General features: G+C 52.5%; 2 protein-coding genes across 2 annotated transcripts; both read right to left on the bottom strand.

Annotated features, from left to right (window-relative positions):
* Positions 1–717: 717 nt before the first annotated feature.
* AP1S1 (adaptor related protein complex 1 subunit sigma 1) lies at positions 718–7,177 on the bottom strand. The gene is made up of 5 exons (XM_047089452.1): positions 7,091–7,177; positions 5,084–5,262; positions 4,340–4,448; positions 2,800–2,937; positions 718–1,490 (listed from the first exon to the last, which is right to left on the bottom strand). The coding sequence occupies exons 1-5, from the start codon at positions 7,091–7,093 to the stop codon at positions 1,443–1,445; spliced, it is 477 nt and encodes a 158-aa protein (XP_046945408.1). The 5' UTR covers positions 7,094–7,177; the 3' UTR covers positions 718–1,442.
* Positions 7,178–13,856: 6,679 nt separating this feature from the next.
* SERPINE1 (serpin family E member 1) lies at positions 13,857–21,555 on the bottom strand. Its single transcript, XM_047089490.1, has 9 exons — positions 21,441–21,555; positions 20,379–20,650; positions 19,537–19,770; positions 18,828–19,022; positions 17,858–18,056; positions 16,747–16,847; positions 16,542–16,628; positions 15,901–15,984; positions 13,857–15,588 (listed from the first exon to the last, which is right to left on the bottom strand). Exons 2-9 carry the CDS (start codon positions 20,647–20,649, stop codon positions 15,551–15,553), a joined length of 1,209 nt encoding a protein of 402 aa, XP_046945446.1. The 5' UTR covers position 20,650; positions 21,441–21,555; the 3' UTR covers positions 13,857–15,550.
* Positions 21,556–23,728: the final 2,173 nt, after the last annotated feature.

Below are 23,728 nucleotides of genomic sequence, written 5' to 3'. Positions count from 1 at the left end.
AAGGGCCTCCAGCTATAGAAACACCTTGCTTTTAGACATTTCTCAACCCTTTGCAAAGCACACAGGGTTGGATATACTGTTGAACTCCTGACTCCTCTCTCCAAATAGAACTAAACCAGCTGAGGGGCGCCTGGGTGGCTCAGTTAAGTGTCCAACTCTGGGCTTTGGCTCAGGTCACGATCTCATGGACGGTGAGATGGAGCCCCGAACTGAGCTCTGCGCTGACAGCACTTAGCCTGTTTGGGATTCTCTCTGACCCCCCTCTCTCTGCCCCTCGCTCCAGCATTCTCTCTCTCAAAAGAAATAAAAACAAAAACAAAAAACAGCCGAATGAAATGTTCCACAAAGAAACCTCAGAGGTGTGAAACTATGTCCCCAGGAATGGCTCCTACCTGGCCAAAGGCAGCTCCAGAGCCGGAGACACCGTGTTCAGAAAGGCACTGAGCTCACAAACCCATCTGGAATAGGGGTACCAGATAAAGTACAGGACACCCAGTTAAAATTTCATTTTGAATAAACAGCGGATGTGTTTGCATAGGACACATAAACTAAAAATATTATCACTCAAATTGAACTGGGTGTCCTGTATTTTTTTCTTCCTCTCTCTCTCTAACTCTGGCAAACCTAGTTCCAGGGAGGTGAAGAGGCAGTGTTCCCATCCCCTCCTGACTGATCCCAGAAGCTTTTCCTTCCTTCACAGAGCCTAAGCAGGCAAAGTCCAGAAATGCTTTTCCTTTTATTTCAGAGGAAAGGAAATAAAGTCAGCCACTTCCCACACCCCACCTCTTAGCTCCTGCCTCACCCCGAACACGGAGTGAGGGAGGGACAGTCTCCCATAAAGCCTGCCCTTCCCCCAAAGCTCACTTCCCTCAAAGTGGCAAGGTTAGAAAAAAATTAACCACGCTGTCCCTCCCCTGGCACTGGACAGAGTCCCCACTGCAGCCAAGGAGGAGGGAGGAGGAGGGCAGATGAGGGGAAAGGACTTCCCTCTCAAATACACAGGACCCCCCTCCCCGCCCCTGCCCCAGGCAGAGAAGATGCCCTGGCTGACTATGGGGCAGGGTGGAGGTAGGTTTTGGGGCAGGGAGCAGAGAAGAACCCTGAAAACCTTTTCCCTTTAACCTGACATATTTATATATTTACAGTTATAAGGGAGGGGAGTGAGTTTGGGGTAACATTAGTTCTTCAAAGGCAGGGAATGAAAGCCAAATAGCACCCCCATTTTGGTCACATTTGCCTACCTCCTAAAACCTTCATTGGGGAAAGGGGAAACAGGAGATAGAGGTGGAGGGAGGGAATGTTTGAGGGTCCTGAGCCCACAGCTCACTCTGAAAGAAGGTGAGGCAGCAGAGGAGGGACAGCTGGGTCCCGTCGAGGAAAGGGGGCACTCATGCCCTGCCTCTCCACCAGCTCCCCACGTCTCCACGCGGCCCAGGCGGGGGCTACGCCAGACCCATCTCCTCCAGCACGCTGCGAGGCGACTCATCCTCCTGAGGCAGAGACAGACAGAGGGTGACGCAGAGACACCAGGAGAGGCGGACAGGGAATGAGGCAGAGGAGGGTGGGCAAGACAACAACATCACGAGTCGGGGAAGCACAGAGAGACACGGGGAGGGGAGAGAGAAGCCAACATGAGCTCAAGTCTGGAACAGCTGGGGACCCTTCCGGGGAGCTCCCCAGTCTCCAGGGACCACCCCCCAGAGGCCAACTGTGGCGAGGAAGGAGGTCCAGGTTGAGTCCACCACCACCCAGAAAATCCCAAACCAGGAGCTTGGTGAGCAGGGGCGCAGTCTCAGTATCTGAGGGGGAAGGGTGTGAAGCTGGGATGGGGGCGGGCAGGGGAGGGAACCTGCTTTGTGAAGGCTGGGGGTGCCAGCTGGCTGGGTTCTTTTATGCAGAGTGGGGGCAGGGAGTAATCAGTTGGCATCAGGTCCCTGAGGGAAGGTGAACCAGACTGCAGAGAAATGAGTCATTAGGGTCTGAGCAGAGCACTAGTAACAGGGGTGGGTGTGTGCCAGGGCACGTGTGTGTGTGTGTGTGTGTGTGTGTGTGTATGTGTGTGTATAAAGGGGAAGTCAGACCAGTGAGGTGGCAAGTTCAATTCTGCTCCTTCTCTTACTGCAGAGATGAGCCCCCATCTTTCCCCCTCCTCAGAGCCAGCTCGGGCCAGCTTGCTTGTCATTGCAGATTCCGGTGACTCATCTCCCTGCACCAAGTCTCAGCGGTGGCACAGCAGAGAGGGGGCAGGCAATAATGGGGTGAGGGCGGGGGCGTCAGAGAGCAGGAGAACCCCCAGCCAGGCACCCTCTACCCCAACCCCCGAGTCCCCGCCACCCTTCGCTTCTGAGGAGCAGAGGCTTTTGAGTGTGTGAGTGTGTGTGTGTGTGTGTGTGTGTGTGTGTGTGTGTGTGTGCATGCGTTAAGAAAAAATGGGGAAGGAGAAGACACCAGGGGGGTGAAGAATCATGTGCCCCTTCTCCAATTCCCTGAGCAACCCTAAATGCCTAGAGAAGGATGGGACACGGGAGATTCAGCTAGGATGGGACACCTTGGGTCTTGGGAGAAAGAGGGGGAGCGGGCCCAGCGGGCTGCCTGCCACCCATACCTCCCACCCCGAGCAGTCAGCGCTCGAGGGCAAGCTGGCCAACTGGGTGCTGTGGGGGCCAGACGCCACAGGGAGGGGGGGCCCCTTGGTGGCGGGAAGGGGGGCAGCCGTGGCTGGCAGGCAAGGTGTCCAGGGCAGGGAGGGCACCCTCCACCACGGTACTCATCTTCCTCCTCACTGTCCCAGGCCCGTACCTCCTGCAGCAGGTCTGCCTGCTCGATGGCCTTCAGCACACTCTTCTTGGAGGTGTCCTGGACGTCTCCCCCCATCAGAAACTCATCCAAGATGAAGTAGGCCTTCTCAAAGTTGAAGATGATGTCCAGCTCGCACACCTGGGAGGAGGGGGAGGGAGAAGGCAGGGTTGAGTGTCAAGGTGCGTTCCCACCCCACCTGCACCCCAGCCGCCCACTTCTTTTCTTTTTTTTCCTTTTCTTTTTTAAATGTTTATTTGAGGGGCGCCTGGGTGGCGCAGTCAGTTAAGCGTCCGACTTCAGCCAGGTCACGATCTCGCGGTCCGGGAGTTCGAGCCCTGCGTCAGGCTCTGGGCTGATGGCTCAGAGCCTGGAGCCTGTTTCCGATTCTGTGTCTCCCTCTCTCTCTGCCCCTCCCCCGTTCATGCTCTGTCTCTCTCTGTCCCAAAAATAAATAAACGTTGAAAAAAAAAAATAAATAAATGTTTATTTGAGTGGGGGAGAGGCAGAGAGAGAGGGAGAGAATCTCAAGCAGGCTCCACACTCGGTGTGGAGCCCCACGTGGGGCTTGATCTCACAACAAAGAGATCATGACCTGAGCTGAAATCAACAGTCAGGCGCTTAACCCACTGAGCCACACAGGCATCCTGCCCACTTCTTTTCTCATCATGGCTCCATGGTCTTCTCTTTGGGACCACTTCTCCCACCCCGGGCTCTTGCCACACAGGTCGATGACCTCCCCAACCCATAGGCCTTAGCGTTCAGTTTGACTTTTCCTTCTTGACTGTAGTTCCTGCTGCCTTCCCCTCCAAATCTGTGACATTGTTCCCACCAGAGGCTGGCTAGTCTCCCTTCCTAGACACTATGGAGCAGAGGAGGAGACTCTGAATCACAGGTAGAAAGACTTGAGTTCTAAGCAAGGCTCTGCCCCTAGGCAGCTAGATGCACATGTCACTTCATTTCTCTGAGCCTCAATTTTCTCATCTGAAAATGCAGATAACAACACCTACTCGCAGGATAGAATAAGGAGCAGACACGAGAGCCTGAAAGCCCTTTGTAAACCATTAAGTGGAATACAAATTATGGAGTCATTACTATTCTCCATCTAAGATCTGAGCTGTCAATGTCCAGGCTATACCCCAGATCAGTTAATTCAGAACTGCTGGGGGTGGGACCCAGGCATCACTAATCAACAACAACAACAACAACAACAACAACAACAACAAACCTCTCTAGGAAATTCCAATGCAAAGTCAAGGTCAGGAGCCACTGATAAAATCTGAACTTGGTTTCTGTCCTTATGGGAGAGGTCCGAGCTGAGCTCCACTTGATTAAGTGGCAGATTCTGATCTGCCCCCCCTGGGCCCAGGGGCCGATTAAGGGATATGGCTAATAGGCTTAAGGCTTAAAATGGGAAATTAATTACTGTTCTCACTGCTCCAATTTCACCTCGCCCAAATCTTCTAGGCAGAGCCTGGAAGGGTCCCAGGGTTTGGTAGAAGAGGGGACTGCTGGGTACGAAAAGGTGGGTGGGGACACTTACGCTGCCGAAGTATTTGTCCAGGAGCTCCACATATCGGTGGATCAGCTCCAGCGTGATGAGCTCATTGTCTTGGCCCTCGATGGCACAGCAGAAGTAGAGGCTGGCATATCTGTGGACAGGGGCACATGCGGGGTAGCTGGGGGGGCTGCTGGGCCTGCTTCCGGATCCAGGCTTTCTGCACTCAAACCTCCCATTTGCCCTCATTTCCAGCTCAGGGTCTATGTCCCTACTGGACACAGGCAGGGTGACCCCAGGGTATGCAAATAGTAACTCACTCTGCCTCGAGGTGGCTCTCACAAGCACAGGCAAAGACAGGCATGCACACTCTTTCCCTCTCGCCCTCTGACCTGTTCAGTTTGACTCAGCAAAATCCTGAGTGAACTAATCCACCTGCTCAAAGAAGGAAATGGACAGGGTGTGTGTGTGTGTGTTGGGAAAGGTGGTGCAGGACCTAGGACTGTTGAATGAGGCTGCGAGGGACGTGTGCAATGGACAAGAATAGGGCCTTTGCGACAGAGGTGAAGTAGGTGTCAGGTTGAGCAATACAAGTGGGGAACAAGAAGGTCTTCAAGGGAAGTTCGGAGAGCAAAGGAAGAAGCTGGAATTCATCACTGCCCTCCGGATGCCCTTAGTTCCCAATCCTCCCTGACCCGAAGGGATGCCTTATTTCTCAGCCATCTGAACCCACTGCCAGGCCCCAATCAAGCAGGGTCCAGACCGGTCTGAAAGCCGGTGGTGAGTCACCTCTTATAGACGACTTTGAGATCCCTCCACTCCAGGAAGCTGCACATCTTGGGCTTGCGAGCCAGAACCACCTGCATAAGCTCCCGAACCATTTTCTTTCGCTCCTTGTCCGATGTGGCCAGGTACCATTTTTGCAGCCGCAGCTTCCCCTGCCGGCTGAACAGCAGCATGAATCGCATCTAGGGAGAGGGGGCAGAGCCCAGAGAGGGCCAGAGACCCCAGAGAGGGTCAGAGATTTGGTTCTCTGAGTTTGTTTACTCCAGAAACACAGCCGCAAATGCATCCATCACATCCACGCACATCTAACTCTTCTCTATTCATGGCCCCGGTTGCTTAGAAAATCAGCCCTTGCCGTCAACTCTGGGTATTCCCGCCAGCAGGTGCCCTTCCTTCTGGAACATGTCAGAGCTTCTGAGTCTGTCATTTGGGCTCAAACCCTGGCTCTACTAGTTGAGTCATTTGCCTTGGGCAATTATTTCATGTCTCTGGCCCTCAGTTTCCTGGTCTGTAAGATGGATGTAATAAAAGTACCTTCCTGTTTGGAGGGATTAAACGAGTTGATATATGCAACTGTGCCTGTCACGTGGTAAGCACTGTAACACAATAAGAGTCAGTATTATTATCCTTTCACCTTCTGTTTCATACTTTTGTCTTCCACAGGTCATTAAAATGCCTAATAGAGTGACAAACAGCCCATAGCTGAAGTCAAAGAGAGGTCTGCTTTCTTCCATGGTCCTTCTGTCCACCACCACGCTGAAATGGGGTATTTTGTCTCTAGAAAAGCTACCTCAATTCTCCACCCCATCCTGGACATACATTCTTGCTGATGTCCCCAGTGCACTGCCTTCAATTGCCAGTCATATGCCCAGGGGCATTGGGACCCCCAAATTCCACTCTCCTCTCTCCTCAGCCATCTGGCCACTGACAGTCCTCTCTCTTTTTTTTTCCTTTTAGGGTGACTCCTGTTAGGCACCGACACCTCTCCAGACACCAGGTGACAATTTCCCTTTCAGTTCCTCAGTTAGGACACTGACATTCAGGGTGGTTCCTGAAGCTTTGTGCAACACAGTGCAGGCTGAGTTGAGCGGGGAGGAGGGCAGAGCCCTCACTACCCTGTGCACCCTCAGTTTCCCAGTTCCAGGAGGTCCAGTCTATATATCCTGGAGTTATCGCCTTGTCCCTCCAGTGCTCCTCTCCCTGGGCATTACCAGGGCTGGAATCCGTGGGTGTTTGGAACAATACTACTTTAGGGTTTTGGGCGGTGGGGAAGGGAAAACACTGCTAGCGTGGTGGGAGGGCAGCAGAGGGGCACAAGGGAGGCCTGCGCGTCTGAGATTGGGGGGCGGGGAAGCGGGAAGCCAGCAGGAAGACGGAAGGCCTGGGCTCCGGAAAGAGAATGGGATGGGGGGCGGAGAGCCAAGAACACGGGAGCCGGGGATCCGAAGCCTGGGTCCGGGAGAGCAAGACCTCGAGCCCACTTGGCTTTCCCACCTCACCCCAGCCTGTAGGCGAGCTGGGAGATAAAGCGAGGCAGGACGTCCACTCCTCGGACCCGGAAACTGTCCCCTCCCACACACGGCTCTCCCCGCGGGCCGCCGCTCCTCTGGGCTGCTCGGGAACAGAGGGTCTTGGTGACCCGCCAACCCCGCCGCCTCCCTCCGCCGGCAGGCCCCCGCGCCCCTCTTCCTCCTGCGACTTCCCTGCGGCAGTGGTCGGGAGGTCCCCTTGGACCGCCACCCGCGACGTCCCCACGACTCGGGACGGTCCCGCCGCCCCTAGTCACCCCCCTGTTGCCCCACAAATGTGCCCCTCCCCGCCCCTTCTCCCTAAAGCCATTTCCAGCTGCTCTTCCTTCCGAGGCCGGCTCGCCCACCCGCTCAGGTAAGTGGGGCCTGTGAGGACCGGAGGAAGAGAGGGCGGCCCGCACAGAGGGCGGCCCCCAAGGACCCCCGCAGGTGCAACCCACGCCCCTCGGTTCCCCCTCCCCTCCCTCTCCGCACAACCTACCATCCTGCAGCCTCCGGCTCGGCGCGTCCCTCTTCGGCCACCGTACGCGCCAGCTCCACTCCCTTTCTTATCCTTTCTCTTCCTTCCCTCCCTCTAGCCTGAAGCCCCGCCCCGTCCCGCCCCGGCTCGGAGGCCCTTCGAGTGGCGTACTGCGCAGGCGCCAGCGCCGCGGGGCGCGCGGGCGGGGCTGGAGGCGGAGAAGCGGAAGCCATGGCAACCAGGTCCTCGACTTCGGCTTTGAGTAGCTCTATCGTCATGGTAACAAGGCTTTCTGGTAGGCTGGTTGGGGGATGGGGGGGTGGACAATGAGCGGTCCTCGCGCTTCTGCACCTTGAGGGGGAAAAAGGCGGGAAAAGGGGTGAGAGGCGGAAGGGACGACCATTGGAGTTTGTGAGGAAGCGGGGAGGACTAATGGAGGGCCTGGGGCGATGGAGACGGAGCAGGGTGGGAACTGGATTTGGGGTAGGGGCGATGACTTGGGGAAGGCTAGACAAAGCGCGGTGGTGGGGCTGACATAAGATAAGGATGGAGCCCAAAATAGACATGTACTGAGAACCTGCCAGATGCAGCACTCTCCTCAAGTAAGAAATGCACAGGTAATGAGGGAGACGGGAAGTAAGAGAGAAAAGGAGGGGCTGATATTTAAGCGATGTGAAGAAAAGGGCGAGGGGCATGAACGAAGGCCAGAGGAATGTAGAGCGTCTTACAAGGTGAGCATGGGTCGAAACTGAAAAGGGACACATGTAGCCTAGACACAAGTTTAAAAATGAGGAGGCTGTGGATTGGGCTACGGGCTCTTTGGCTGTCCATGTGCGTGTATCTTTCCTTGCGGTCAAGTAAAGCAGTTCGCACCTAAGAGAAAATCTTAAATTTTGTCATGTGGAAAATGACGTTTTTTAATTTTCGGGTACCACTTGAAACAATTGTTGGGAAGGCCTCGCCTGTCTCCATTTTATGTTCTTTTTTTCTTCCTCTTGGATATGGAAGTCATATGCTATTGTGGCAAGACAGGGGGCCTAATGCATCTGGCATATGGTGTGGTCTCTGACCCTTACCGGATGTGCGGCCTCAGGTGAGTCATTTCAGCCGAGTTTCCTCATTTGAAGACTGAGGATGGCCGTACCTGCCTTGCAAGATGGTTTTGAGGATGTGCAGAGTATCCGGCATACTGTCAACGCCTGTTGACGGTGGCGCTGGTCATTTTCTCCCATTCTCAACTTTTTTTGGTCTACTCCTTTGTCTTCTTCCTCTTTTTCATTCCCCTTTCTCCTCTGCCTTCAGCTTGCCAATGGCATACATGTTGGCGGAAGTATCTTGATAGTTGTTTTTTTTTTTTTTTTTTTTTAGATCAAGTATAAGATCAATAAAGCAAGCTGTTGGAGTTAGGAAGGGTAAATCATTAGGGAGTGAGAAAAAGGAAAGGAAATGTGTAAGAAGGGCAGAAGGCAAAAGGAATGAAAGAAATGTGCTCCTGGTGGGAAGAGGAGAAGGTTGTAGATAAGGAAGTAATGAGCCTTGAGGCAAAGACGTAAAGCAGAGAGCTGAGCAACAGCCTGTGGAAATTTGGAAGCTCTAGAGATGTGAACTCCTACACTCCTTGGAAAGCTGATACTTTCTAGAATTCCTCGTCTCAATGTGGCATTGCCTCGCTGCAGAAAAGAGAAGATTTGTGAGAGAATTGTTAGAAATATGGGTTTTGCTCATGTAGAGTCCTAGACTTCAAGTGGTTTACATCATTTTGAAGACAGTGGGCTGGATTTCTTCACTGTTAGCAAACGGTGAATGTAGCGAATCTGTGAGTTAGTGCATCCAGTGTGGCTTGTGTCTGCAGAGGAGTTCGGATTCGAGGCCGTGGGCAGTTGGGAGTCACTATGGTTGCCTGAGCTGATGAATAACTTGGCGAGAACACTTTTAAGAAGGTTAATCTTACAGTAATCTGGGGGACAATATGAAAGGATAAATGGAAGGCTGGAAGATCATCTTTGGGAATCCAGGCACCAAGATGAAATGGAGAGTTACAGATTGGAGAGGCGCCTGAAATGGGCCAGTCAACTCACGTTGATGACTAATTTGTATTGTCACCCTACAAACCATGCTGACACCTCCCTGAGCCTTCCCTCACCTGGTTGTAGCGGTGGTTCCTGCGGTGGTTGGCAGGGGGGTGGCCTGAAGCCTTTTCATCTCTATGAGTTTATGCTCTGTGTTTCTCTGTCTTGTGATAACCTGTGCACCCACTTTTTGCACATTCTTTAAGTAGTCCATAGTTCCCAGATGATGTTATTTGTAGTCATCATTGTTTTTTCAACAACTTCTTCTTCTTCTTCTTCTTCTTCTTCTTCTTCTTCTTCTTCTTCTTCTTTCCTCTTTCCTCTTTCCTCTTTCCTCTTTCCTCTTTCCTCTTTCCTCTTTCTTCTTCTTTTTAACTGAGCAATCGGGACCTTACTATATGCTGTTCCTAACAGTTTGGACAATTAGAATATCTTCTGTGGTGGATGTTTGCCCTTCTTTTCACTTCCCAGGCTCCAGCCCCATGTCGTAGGGTTTGGGAATCCCACCTTATGAGTCTAGGGTGAGACAGAACAACCTCCCAGTGAAACATCAGAAGTTTCCTGGGGTGTCTGGGTGGTTCAGTCAGTCAAGTGTCCAACTTTAGCTCAGGTCATGATCTCGTGGTTTGTGAGTTCGAGCCCCAAGTTGGGTTCTATGCTGACAGCTCAGAGCCTGGAGCCTGTTTCAGATTCTGTATCTCCCTGCCTCTCTCTGCCCCTCCCCTGCTTGCACTCTGTCTCTCAAAATAAATAAATAAACATTTTTAAAAAGAGAGAAATTTCCTGACTTTCACTTTTGCAGCCTTCTTCGTGCCCACAGCATTGGCATGTCTGCTGGACTCGACCAATCTGTGCATCTGTCCGGACTTTGGTCCAAGAAGGAATGAGGTGATGGAGGGGATATAAGACTCTGGTAGAAGGGCAGAGGGTCAAAACCTAGGGTGCCAGTACAGCGGCACCAATGGCAGCGTCCGGGGCCCAGTGAAGGTTATAGGGCAGAGTCACCAGTGTGATTTGGGGCGCTACCTCAAGTGTGAGACCTTCCTCTGGTTGTCTGGCCCTCCTGGAAATTCCCTGAGCTCCCCAGTTTCCTCTGGTGCTTCCCTTAGCTAGAGTTGGTTTCTGTCCCTGGTAGCTAAGAACCTTGCCTGGTACTCTCGGTAAGCATGCCGTGTTGTCCCTTGGCTGCACGTGTGAGTTGGCCTTGTCTCTTCAGCTGGATTGTCTCCTTCAGAGATGGTATCTTTTTTTTTATGTTTATTTATTTACTTAGAGAGAGAGAGCATGAGCAGAGGAGGGGCAGAGAGAGAGAGAGGGAGGAAGGGAGAGAGAGAGAGAGAGAGAGAGAGAGAGAGAGAGAGAGAGAGAGAATCCTAAGCAGGTTCCATGCTGTCAGCACAGAGCCCGATCCAGGGTTCAGACCCACAACTGTGAGATCATGACCTGAGGCAGAATTGAGAGTCAGATGCTTAACTGACTGAGCCACCCAGGCGCTCCCTTCAGGGATGGCATCTTATTCATCTTCTGTTTCTTCACAGCATCAAACATAGTGCTTGTTGACTGGCTTCAATTATGATTGGTATTCATGGTTATCAAATCTAGATATTTAACTCTTCTAATCCAAACTATTCTAAACTCTAATTTTGTGTATGGTGGGTAGCATATTCAACATGTATTATTTCTGCTAGAGGATGAACTGTCTTTTGGTGTTTCTACTGTGCCTGGCACAATGCCTGACATATGGCAGCAGATACCCAACATTAGTAGAATAAGCGTATCCTGGATCCCCCACTTGGAAATCCCAATGTCGTCTCAAAATTCACTTGATAAAACCTTCGCCTTCCCCTGAAACCATCCCATCTTTTGGTTTCCCACCATGGTCAATGTCACTGCCTTTTCCTAGACTTGCAGACTATGAGCCTGGGACGTGAAGGATAACAAGAAAGCACGGCTGATTCAAGGGACATAGTCCAGACTTGCCTGACTAGATCAGGAGAGGGGGAGACTTGACTGGCTGGGTTATCAGAGGAGGGAGGAGCAGTCTCAAGGTGACTTGGGACTTCCTCCTCAGGTGTGTCCCTTGAACGTGCCTTGCTATTATTTTTCCTTTGTCATTCTGTTCACAGTGTTTTCTCAAATGCCCTACAGTTCTGCCCCACAGACCCAAATCCGTCTTCTCCATCTTGTAAGTTTCCAGCAAACGCCCCACTCCAAGTAAGCCTCACGGTCTGGTGTAGACTCTAGTGATCATTTCGACAGTGTTCCCTTCAGCCCTTTTTGAAGTGACTCACGTAGCATTTCAGCTTTTTAGTGTCTATTCTCCTTAGGTACTGGATAGTTAGAAAGACCACTTACACTTGGCAAAACGTGCTTCACAGCACCCCTATCAAGTTAAGCTTTTAAATAAATACTTGTTTGATTGAATGGGGTTCAAACTCTGGAAGATTTTGGGAGAAGCCACAGCTGCTTTGCTTCAAGAAGAGCTTTCCACTGGAGTCAAAGCGACACCTGGTGGCTAGGGGATAAAAGGCCATGTGGTGGTAGGACGCCGGTGTGCTGGCTGAAAGGCAGAGGTGTGAGCGCAGGACCCTCTGGTGACTGGCACGTGAGACCCGTATTCACAAATGCCACAGCCTAAGTAGTTTTGCTACTCTCACCCCAAAATTTACTTGAGGAACCACCTCAAGGAAAGTGGCTTGGAAAACAGATGGTGTCTCCTTGACAAGTTTCATTCTGATGGAATATTTTTTTACCATTGAGGGATTTACAGAATGAGTCATACCCTTTGCCCACACGTGGGCAGATAAATAATCCCACTGAGTGAGGCTGATGAGAAATGTAATGATGGCTGCAAGCAGATCTGGTTGGTTTTTCATTTCTAAAGAAATAGAGGAAGAGAGATTTGGAAGGGTAAGGAGGGGGCCCAGGCGGAGCCAAGCAGGACCAGGCAGGCTTTCCACTGTGAGGCTACGTCGTCATCTCTGTGCTCAAAATATCCAAGAAAAGCAGAGGGCACCGCTAAATGGGGCACTTCCTGGAGCAAACTCTCTCTGCGGGGGTGAGGCCTTCTGATGAACCCTTTTCTTCTGAGACCTCTCAGCATGTATGGATGGTTTCTGAACTGCCCACTGTCAAATCAGGCTAACTTGTTCTGGTTTTTGAGGCTCTTGTGGTTTCTAAGCAAATCTGTTACAGATAGGTAAATCCTCAACAACTAGCCCAGTGCCTGGAACTGGTCATATTTTCTGGGTGTAAGGAGGACACAAGATCTATCTGAGTCCCTGTATCCCTGAATTCTTGGACCGTTGCCTTCATGACCCCAGCTACCTACTACAAGCTGAAAGGGAGACCGGTGTGAGCGGAAGGGAGTATTCTTGCAGGAAGAGGAATACTTTAGTACCAGCTGAAGTTTTGGCTACAAATCTCAGTGATCTCGTGAACTGGATTAGGCCATGTCTAGTTTGGGTAGCTCTGGTCTGAGCCAGCTAGAAGCAGGCCAAAGTTGCCTCTATGGCCCCTTTTCTCTAGTTCTGTGACCATATCTTGGTCCTACAGGGGTTGCCAGAGATTTGGAAAGGGAAGAGGAAGCACTCACTGAGATTGAAAGCATCTCTCTAAAGCTGAGAGTGGGCTTTAGTGGGCTATGCGTTCTACTCCTTTCTTCTGGGTCTTGCTCTGGTTCCCATTTCCTTCCTTCCTTCCTTCCTTCCTTCCTTCCTTCCTTCCTTCCTTCTTTCCATTAAGTTTAAAATTTTAATTCCAGTAAAGTTAATCCTTTGGCTTTCTAAGGAGAGACGAAGACTTTCCTTCCAGGTTGGATTGGGCTTTAGGACCCCTCTTACTATATAGACCCTCATGAGGGAAGAGAAGGCCTGAAAAAAGATGAATCCAAAGAGATGAATCCATAAAGAGAAGATGCCAGACATCGGCACCCACCGGAACACATTAGTGCACCATGTTGGAGGCTTCCAAGAAGGTCCCTGACTGTCCCTCGAGAGGGACACAGGAATGGCAGGGGCAGTGGGAAGGCGTTTCACACAGGTCGAGTGAGTGAGGGTGAGCAGTGAACAGATGCCCCTCCTGAATTTATGACATGATCTAAAACTGCTCCAAGGAAGTCTAACACAATTTAGAGAAAGTTGTAACGTGAAGGTTCCTTTAGTTCAAGGCCTGAAATCTATCTTTATCCATGGCAGTGGGCTTATTTAAGCTTGAGAACAGGTAAGATTCTAACCAGGCAGAATGATCACTTTTGGCTGTTTTTGTGCCATTTGAAGATGTTCGTATTACCCGACCCATGGGGAGTGCCAGGCGAAGGAAACAGACTCGGTCTGGGTTTTGAGAAGTGGGGAGTGGGGCAGGTGCGGGGTGGGGCATTTGGCGGGGAAGGAGATGGCATGAACAGAGATGGGAACTCCCAGGGACAGTGGGCATGAGCAGGCCTGTCAGGGAAGGTATGAGGTGACAGGTGTTCGGGGGACCCCTCTTTCCCTTTTGACGGTGGCACCCCGTGTGGGGGGGTGTGGAATTATGCCCTGCACACCATGTCCCTTGGGTCTTCCCTGTGGACTTCCCTGTGGCAGGTCTTCGTGCCTTGGGCTTGTGGGTGTGTGTTTCGTAAAGCTCCCCTTTACTGGAGAAGGGCTATGAACTGATGAGCTTTTGACTTTGTACTGTGCAAAATGTTGGAAATAAAGGCAGGGACTCTTTCGGACTATTTTTACTTATTTATTATTTTTAAAAAATATTTTACTTGTTTATATATCAAAAGTGAAAAAGCATATAATTCAACAGTTTCAAGAATGTCGGACCCCACATTGGGGTGTCCTTACCAGTACTGTGTGCGGCTGTCACTCTCCAGTGCATGATGAGAAACAAACAAACAGACACACAAAGAACAAAGATTTTTCACTGAGGAGCACGGTGGGATGATTAGGGTCCTACTGGCTCACATTCATTCGTTCGACATCTATGTGCAATTCTTCGATGAATCGGTCTTGATGTCATGCCCCCTAGCTCGTTGGTTTTCAGAAAGATTACCTAGCTGGGGTAGTTGAGTCCAGGCTCATGGTCTCTCTCATTCTCTCTCCTCTTCCTCCTCTTTCTCAGTCTCTCTCTCTCTCCCTCTCTCACGTGTCCACTGCTCACACACAGCAGCCGGAAATGACACGTTGAAGTGAGTCACCAATGCGGCTATGAATCACCCTGTAATTGGGGAAAGTTCTGTCCTTCTAGGTCGTGCAGCCCCTTGCTCTCGTGTTCCTAAATATATTGGAAAATTTTGAAACCACTCTGTCCTCACTCCGATCTCTCTTACCCGCCACATCCTTTTGGTCCCTAAAGTGGGCTGAAGTTAGATCATCTTGCGGGGGGGGGGGGGGGGGGTCTCAGCCCTCGAGTGGAAAAGGGCGAGGAAAAGAAGGCTCGGGCAGCCACAAGGTGGCAGTGTGGGCCCCACCATGCTGGCCACCAGCAGGGTGGCCAGTCAAGTGGCCAGACTCCTGAGATGCAATGACCAAGACCACCGAGGAACACTACTAGCTAGTTCAGATTATACATTTCTCTTGAGAGTCCTCTTTCTCTTTAACAAGCACATGCGGACAAGGCTGTGATAAATACTAGGCACACCCCGGCATCCCACCCTCCCCACCAGATGAGGGCTGAGAGCCAGGCACACATCCCACTCTCTCCCCCCCCCCCACCCATTCCTGCAAAATAAAGTTTGTGGGAAGCAGAAACCTGCTTCTATGAGTAAACAAGTCACCTACACTCCAAAATAATACATGCACACTGTTTCTGGGAGGGAGTCGGCCAGGTCGGAGGGGGTCTCCGCAGGGAGGTGGGCAGGTGCTCTGTCCGTGTGCAGGACCGCCGAACCAGGGAGCACAGGCCTCGAGATGAAAGGGTGTCTCTTCCACTGGCCTTCTTTGGCCTGCCGCCAGCCTCCTCAGCAGTGGCAGACAGTGCAAGAGTGACAGCAACGTGACTGGAACGCAAATAGTGTCTACCAAGCGCACAAAAGCCCCCGTAAAGCCTTCTGGTGCCATCCTGCCAGGGTCTCGGTGGGGTCCAGGTCTGAAGACCCGGATGGGCAGAGCGATGGGCAGAAGCAGCTGTGCGTGTGCCTGTGCATGTTTTACAGTCTGCTTTGGAGACTCAGCTGAGCGTTGGCGGTCTCCCCGGGGGGCTCCACGAGGGAGTTTTCCTGAAAGGTCCTCTTCTCCATTCCTGGGAGAGGCTGAGGTCTAAGAGGCAGATTTGAAAGATTTACCATTTTTTTTTTTTTTGAAGGCAAAGGCCTTCTCTTTCTCCAGAAAAATTAATTAAAATAAAAGTTTTCTTCCTTTGGAGTTCTTTCTTCTTGGCTACGTCTCCAGTTCTGTCACAGATGAGAACTGCTTCACCCTCGTGGTCAGGGTTCCATCACTTGGCCCATGAAGAGGACTGTTCCTGAGAATGGAAGAATCGTAGGAGATGAGAACGGGGAGAAATGGCATGGCTCGCCCAGCCCCATGTTTATGGATGAGCTGAGATGTGAGAACGCGAGTGAGCTGTTTGGAGTCCCAGCTTTTGGAGTGACTAAGCTAGGGCTGGGGTCCTGGCACGGTGCTCAATTTGTGACAGAACGTCATCCCTGAAGGGAGGAGGAGGGGCAGAGTTATGGACTGGGGCAGGAGGGAGCGTCTACACCTGTCTGGACTGGTGTCTGAGGCGAAGAGACGCGGGGGCAGGGGGCAGTGGAGCCTCCCCGCCCCGGCTCACCTGTGGGGTTGTGCCGAACCACGAAGAGGAAGGGTCTGTCCATGATGATCTCCTCGGGGGCCATTCGGGCTGATACAATAATGGCTGAGAGAGAGGAAACAATGTTAGAACAGAGGGACTGGGCACTGGTGCCTGGATTGATCATAAGTGATCCATTGACACCAGCCTTCTGATGGCAGCATTGGAGGGCGACTAGGAGGCTTAGTTGTTCTTCCCATCACAAACTTTAACAGTTTAGGGAAGTTCTCTGAGGACTGGCTGCCTCCAGGCATTTCAGAGAGATTTACCGGCTACTCACCAACAGCTATTTGTGTAACCCTTTTTAGAATGTTGATAAGCAAGTTCCTTAAGCCGACTGGCCACCATGAGCACAAAGCCAAGGCTTCCTTTGAGGGGCCTTTTCACCTTCACGGGGCCTCAGGAGCCATTGGGTGGGGGACCGGGATCCCAGGAAAAGTGGGCCTACAGCAGGCTAAGAAACTCCGGGGGGATAAGGGTGATGCCCTGAGCACGGGGTGTGGGGGGTGCCCCTCTTCGAGGAGAGGCTGGTGAAGCAGGGCCGTGGGGTTCCTCCCAGACGTGGGCCCCTCCTTGGAAGTCCTGGGAGGACACTCACCAGGCCTCACCTGAGCCTGACTCACCTGTGGAGGAGGACGCCACCGTGCCGCTCTCATTCACCTCGATCTTGACTTTTTGCAGCGCCTGTGACACGTACAGTGCCTCTTCATCTGAAACAAGCGGATCCGAGTGTGGATCAGCTGGGGTTCTCAGAGATACACTCCTTTGTCCTCTTGGGGGCCCCCCAGTCCACCAGCATAAGGAGGAGGTGGAAAGAAAATCTCTTACCTGAGAGACTCGAGAAGTCCGCCTGGTTTGGCTTAAACATGTCAGTCATCCCCAAGTTCTCCAGGGGTCTCCGGAGGTTGACTTCACTTTCGAGGGAGAACCTGTAAACAGGAGGGGGAAATAGCTCAAGCTCAGGCTGCCCCTTGTTGCCTCTGCCAGGCCCTGTCCACGTATCCCCCTCAGCTGACGGGATGGGGATAGGTGTGAAAGTGGAGGAGGGAGGCTTGGTTTTTTCACATCTGTGCGTCAGGTGTAATGTAAATGAACAACCCCTACCCTCACCCCCTGGAATCTTGAGGGGGGCGGTGGCAAAGGGCACATCCTCCTGCAAGAGGATTTGAACAAAAATTTGGTCTGTAGATTGTGTTTCTGGGAGCGAATTCTGAAGAGGACTCCAGCAGAGAGGTTTTGGGGCACCTCTGTTTTCCATCAGGGCCCAAGTCACCTCGGTTCTCGGTTCTCGTTTTCTAGATGAGGGGGTGGGTGGGGGTAGAGAACACAAGGGCACCCTAAACAACTGAATCTTCCTCTTTCCCCAAGCATGGCATTATAACAGCTGGAAATTTGGGGTAGGTGTGGTGGGAGGCTTCCTTGCAATTCTGGAATTACCCAGCCTCAGCCTTCTCCACCCTCTACTCCTGCAGAAGGATTTTTTTAATCTGCTTTGTTGGAAGCCAGCTAGAAGCTGTAGTTCTGGCTGCTTTGTCCCCTTTTGTCTCTTGTTTGGATGTTGATTTGAGCAGATGGGGGTGGGAGAGGGTCATCTCAAAGGCTGATCCATCCCTCTCCCCTCCCCCCTCATTTCTCTGACTCTTCTTTTGGTTGGCTTTTGCTGGATATTCTGAGGGTGGGGAGTGTGGGGGCAAGGTCTAGGAAAATTCCCCGCTGCCCTCTGCCCTCCAGCAGAAACAGGAGCAGAGATGAGGAGAGGAATCTTAATCAAACCCAGGCCAGAGTGTTTCCCATCAGCTTCCCACACATGTCCCTGCCCTGCAAATGTCATACTTGGGAAACATGGGGGTGGTCCCTTCAGGGAGCCTTGGGGGAGGGGAGGGGTAGATAGAGAGGATTAGGGCATTGGCAAGTGTGGTGCGAGCAAGGGGTGACTTACTTGGGCAGAACCAGGAGGCGGAGCTGTCTGGTCATATTCCCTTTCCACTGGCTGATGAGCTGGGCATCCAGGATGTTGGTGAGGGCAGAGAGAGGCACCTCTTTTTCATAGGGAGCAGCAATGAACATGCTGAGAGTGTCCCCGTGGTAGGGCAATTCCAGGATGTCATAGTAATGGCCGTCGGGGGTGGAAAACTCAGCTGTGAAGACACCAAGATGGCGCACTGAAAATGGCTTCAGCTCTCGTTGCTTCTGACCCGGCACTGGCTTTTCAGCTAGTTCTGTCTCATCCATTCTTTCTGGAAGCCACCTCTCCACCCTGGCTTTTGAGGCTCCCTAGTCGGTGTTTTTTATCCCCGTTTCCCTCCTCTTCTGCCAATTCAGCATCTTCTGATACTGTCTCCTTTTGGCCTTCTTTGCCTTTACCCCCCTCTCCCCCACACCCAGCCACTGATTTATCCCAGCATCTCCTTCATCTCAACTTCCACATAGGCCTTCCCCCAGCAGGATCTGTGAGCCCCTGGTGATCACCTAGAAACACGTGGGTCATGTGGTCATATTTGGGCTGGAGGGACTTTCTGGACTTTTTTTTTTTTTTGATGTTTTTATTTAATTTTGAGAGACAGAGCTCAAGCGGGGGAGGGGGAGAGAGAGGAGACAGAATCTGAAGCAGACTCCAGGCTCCGAGCTGACAGCAAAGAGCCTGATGCAGAGCTCGAACTCGCCAACTGGGAGATCATGACCTGAGCCAAAGTTGGACACTTAACTGACTGAGCCACCCAGGCACCCTGCACTTTCATCTTGCGTGATATAAAGCTACTTTCTGCTGCTCCAGTTATCCCAGTAGCTCCTACCTGGGGATTCTTTGTCAAAGATGGGCTATATTCGAGGGGTTCTCCTCCCTGAGAGGGGAGCACCCCGGGGAAGAGATGCGGTAGCTGTGGGACTTGGGGAAAGTGTTTTGTACTCACTGTAGTTGAACTTATTGGTCTGAGCCATCATGGGCACAGAAACGGTGCTGCCATCAGATTTGTGGAAGAGGCGGTGGTGGGTGCCTGACTCTGGGAAGGGCGTCTTCCACTGGCCATTGAAGTAGAGGGCATTCACCAGCATCAGGCGCGTCAGCTGGTTCACGGCCCCTTCGCCCAGTAAGTCGCCAATCATGCCTACGGGAAAGCCAGGTGAGCAGGAGGCTAAATATGTTTTGACCCTTTTAGATGGTTCCCTTCAGTCCTTTGAGGGGATCCGGTCAGGAGGCAGACGGGGGTGTAAGTCTAGACTGAGCCAGTCTAGCTGTGTTCAACCTGTTCATCTTCCTAAGAGTCTCAGGAAAGCTTCCCGCTCATCGCATGCTCTGGCCCTGGGATCCTGTCCAGGATCAGACCCGGACACTTAAGTCTTGCCTTACTTTGCTCCCCAAGCAGCAGTGTGGAGGAGCTGTGTGTGTTTCTTGTGGTTATTACTGTTGTCATGACATCTCACAGCACTTTAGGGAGGCCCTTAGAGTTGGTTCGTGAGAGGGCCTACTTTGAAAACTAAGATGCTCTGATTCTTACAGCACCTGCCCTGTCTACAGAGAACAGCATGCTGATGGGGAGAGGTTGGGATTCTGGGGACTTGTTTCTAGATCCCCTTCCTCTGCAGGCCCTTGGGACTGGCCTCCGCTCCCTGCCCGCTCACCTTTCGTGTGTGTCTTCACCCAGTCGTTGACGATGAACCTGGCTCTATCCACCTCTGAGAAGTCCACTTGCTTGACCGTGGTCCGGAAGAGCCTGAAGAAGTGAGGCATGAAGCCCTTGACCAGCTTCAGATCCCGCTGGACGAAGATGGCATCGGCCGTGCTGATCTCATCCTTGTTCCACGGCCCCATGAGCTCCTTGTACAGCTGGCGGAGGGCAGGGGCCATGCCCTTCTCTGTGCCGAGGCAGGGCCGAGAGGACACATTAGCTTATGTTGAGCCGAGGGCCCCCAGCCGGGCCAACTTCCCCCAGGAGAGGCCCAACCTTGTGCATGTGGATGGGGCTCTTCTGTTCCCCCAGGGGTCTCTGGAGGGAGATTCCCTTCCAGACCTTAATCTCTTCGGCATCTCTCTCTTCTCCTCAAAAAATCTCAGGCCCTAACCCCTTTTTGGGTTAGAATACTTTTCTCTGCTTTTGACGAACCCTAAGTTTTTTCTTATCGTAAGACTAGCTGTGCTAAGCATTCACATGTATAATCCTATTTAATCCTCACAGCAGCTCTATGTGGTAGATGGTTTTATCGTCCCCATTTTGCAGATGTGGAAGCTGAGGTCCAGAGGTGTTAAGGTAGTAAGTGGTGAGGCACACCTGTTTTACACCACATCCCCTGGCCTGTGCCCCCTGTGACTGACCCAGAACCCAGTAAAGATGCCCCGTGACACGGCTGCATAGGAGCTGGCTCGGCTAAGCTGGCGTCCGCCCGCCTTCTGCTTCTGGTTGCTTACACCCCTGTCCCGTGAAGACAGTGTGAGTGCCCGCCCTCTGCTCTGCCCTGTCTCTCACCATCAATCTGGAACTGCATGGCTGCTTGGATCTGCTGCCGAGTCTCTCCTCCTGTCGTCAGCTGCAACATGGCCAGGACCGAGGCCACCCCGTAAGGTGAGAAAACCATGTTGCGGTCCTTGGAGGCCCATGCCACCTGCTGAAACACCTTCACTCCAAAGTCTGTGGTCAGTCGGGCCGCCTGAGTCTGGCGGTGGTAGGAGGCCGACCCTTCACCAAAGACGAGGGCCAGGCCCAGGGCTAGGCAGGCGAAGACTGGAGACATCCGCATCCTAGAGCAAGCGGAAAAGGATCTGGTGAGAGGAGAGTTCTGGAAAGCGGCACCCCAATCACAGGCCAGGCTCCTCGGGTTCACCGCTGGCAGGTGATACCTAAACACAAGGACAGGAGTCCTTAAGAAACCCTGATGGGCTCCGATTCTGAGCCTTTCCCCTCGTCTCAGCCCCAGGGAGTCTTTTTTTTTTTTTAATTTTTTTAAAGTTTATTTTTTTTTGAGAAAGAGAGACACGGAGCCCGTGCTGGGGAGGGGCAGAGAGAGAGAGGGAGACACAGAATCCGAAGCAGGCTCCAGGCTCCGAGCTGTCAGCACAGAGCCCGACGTGGGGCCAGAACCCACGAACCGTGAGATCATGATCAGCCCCAGGGAGCCTTAAGTGCATTTCCACCAGTGGGACTTTGGGGAACCCCTGGCAGCACCCTGTAGCGTATCTCCCTTCCCTTCAGGAGGCCAAAAGACTAAATTGTAATAACGCCTTTGATTTGCATAATGCTTATAATTCTCTTCTAAAGCTTTCTCAACCGTGAATTTTTTCGAGCGAGCCGGCATGAAAAGCCCCTTTCCAGAAGTGGGCTGGGCGTCCTGATGGAGAGGGACGGAGAGTCGAAGCCCCTGTTTCTGTGTGGTGGGGTTGACGGTGTGGCCTGGCCACCTTCCGTCAACTCAGGTCTGCAGTTCTCCAGGGGGAAAAAGAGGAAAAGTGAGGATCGTGGACAGAGAACATTTTATGGGAGGGGTGTTCTTCGCTTTAACCTCAGGAGGAGATGGAGTTTTTTTTCTCTTACCTGAAGTTCTCAAAGGCCCCTTGTGATTGGTGGTCTGTCCTGCTGTTGCTGAATCGTGGTGATTCTGCAGCTGGAGAGGGCGTGTGGCTCTCCTGACAGTGCTCTTGGCCCCGCAGCCAGACGCAGCTGTGTTCCTCCAGAGGCTGCCGCCTCCCTTTATACCAGATGTGGGCAGGAAATAGATGAACTCATGGTTCAGCCCCACCCACTTTCTCGCTCTGCAAGTCCCTCTGAACAGCTGGCCAGGCCCCCTCGGCACCTCCCTCTGCCCAACTTGCAGAGGCGTGTGCGCGTGCTGTTCTGTGTGTACGTGTGTCAGAGGGGTCAGGAACAATTGGGCAAACCCCGGTCGCCTTGGCCCGAGGGCCTCCCTGGACTTGCTACCCTCTGCCTGTGTCCCCCTCTTTTTGGATGATCTTCCAGCTCGACCCCTGGCAGTGCCAGGCGGCCCCAAACTACCCCGTGTTTGGGATTACCTTCCCCGATACTCAGCTGGGGAAAAACAGTTTACGTTTCCTCCTTTTGGAGAAACGGGTCACCGCGTAGTTACCAAAGAAGCCGTGAACTTTTGTCTGCCAGTGCTGTCCAGTCTGTACGTGCTGGCCAGCCTGGGGAGAACACCCCTCCCTCCTCCTGGCCTCATTCCAGTGGCCAGAGGGCACGGAGCGTGCCATGTGATTGTCTGGGTTTTGACTGTCTAGGACATGAGCATGCGGAGGACTCCCTTCCGTTTTTCCCTCTTCCCTGCCAGGTGCGCGCCCGCCCGCTGGTCGATGATACACAGCTGACTCTCCCACGTGTCCAGACTCTTAAGATGCCCTCGAGGCTCTCTTTTGTGCCAACAGCCGTGTCTGGAGGGGGTTTGGGTGTGCTGGATGGGGTGATGGTGATGGAGGCTGAAAGAAACCAGGGGTTGACAGGGTAAAGACTTGGCAAGGAAGTAGGAGCCCAATGTGTAAGTTTCATTTCTTTAAGCTGCCTTCTGTGCCTGGGGAGAATTATACCTTATCCTTTCCTCGAGACACAGACACCTGGGGGGTGGTGCTGGGGCGGCCAGTGAGAGTCAGTTCGTGGCGGGTTTGTGGGGTGTGCTTCCAGAACACCGGGCTTGGGGATGGAAGACTAACCAAACAATTCTGCAGAGGGTGGGAATTGGCCAGAGACTGGTGCATGGGACTGCACCTGGGGGCTTGGCAGGGTCAGGTCACGTGCCCAGGATGTTGTGGACAGAGGGGTGGCTGGGTGGGGAGATGATGCACTTGACCCTGGGCTCCACACGCTGTCTCGCTTTGTGTAGGTGGTGGGGTTCAAGTGAGAGTATCCATGGAGACAGCGGATAGCAGAATCACAGGAAGTTTAAGTGGGTGGAAGCTTCGGGATATTTGTTTTGGATTTTTTCAGTAAGCAGATACCAAGGGCAACCACAGCTGGACGGCTTTCTCACTTTTTACTCTGCCTCTGCCTGTGTTTTCTCTGTTGCCCCTAGGAGTCAGGTGGGGAGGGGGTGGCAGGGAAAAAAGGGGAAACCTCGGTCGGAAAGTTAGGATCACCCACTCTTTTCAAGTACAGGACTGTTCCCATGTAACTGCTTCTTGTTTATGTCCTTTTCTTTTCTTGGTCTTGTTTGGAGTCTCTGAGAGAGTGGTTAAGCATGAGAAGGTGGTTACTTCTGATCTCTTTCAAGTGGAGAAGACAGAAGTGAAGCCCCCAACCCATCTCCTACCCCCCAGAAATGCCCCCAGTGCCCTGCCCTCCACCTCTGGGGCTCAAGGGGGATGGGGACATGGGCATCCAGGTTGGGAGTGCCAAGCCCCAAGTTAGAAGGGCAGTGGGTCGAGACCTGGTTGAAAGGGGCTCCCTTGAGGTGCCCCACTGCCCATCCTCTCCAGCCACTTCAGCTGACCCTCCTTCCCTTCTTTTGTTGGCCATCCAAGAACCATTGTCCTGGACCTAATGGATGATCCTGATGCCATTCCAGAAAAGACACTCTGTTCCCAGGCATGGAAGGGAGCAGCTCTATGTCCTGTTGGGGAGAAAGGGGACATGACTTATGTTGAAAACACAAAGGGCTGACTTAATCAGGGTTTTTTCCAAAACTGGAGGGAACGTGTAGGTATCTGGTGGGTGTAGATTAGAAACTGAGGCAAGGCCCGGTGTAACTGGGTCCCATGCTGGGGTTTCTGACTCTTCCTTTGACTTTCTCATGAGCTAGGGCCGCTGGATGATCTAAGCCCAGACGTGACCGTGACCATGGTGCCTGTTGCTCCTCTGTGTGTTAAGGCCTTGCT

This window comes from Lynx rufus, unplaced genomic scaffold (genome assembly GCF_022079265.1).
Source record: "Lynx rufus isolate CCGP_SWC_20201006 ecotype Redwood Valley unplaced genomic scaffold, mLynRuf1.p SCAF_27, whole genome shotgun sequence".
NCBI classification, from domain to species: domain Eukaryota; kingdom Metazoa; phylum Chordata; class Mammalia; order Carnivora; family Felidae; genus Lynx; species Lynx rufus.
The sequence above is the reverse complement of the archived record's forward strand: the minus strand, read 5'-3'. Positions and strand labels throughout refer to the sequence as shown.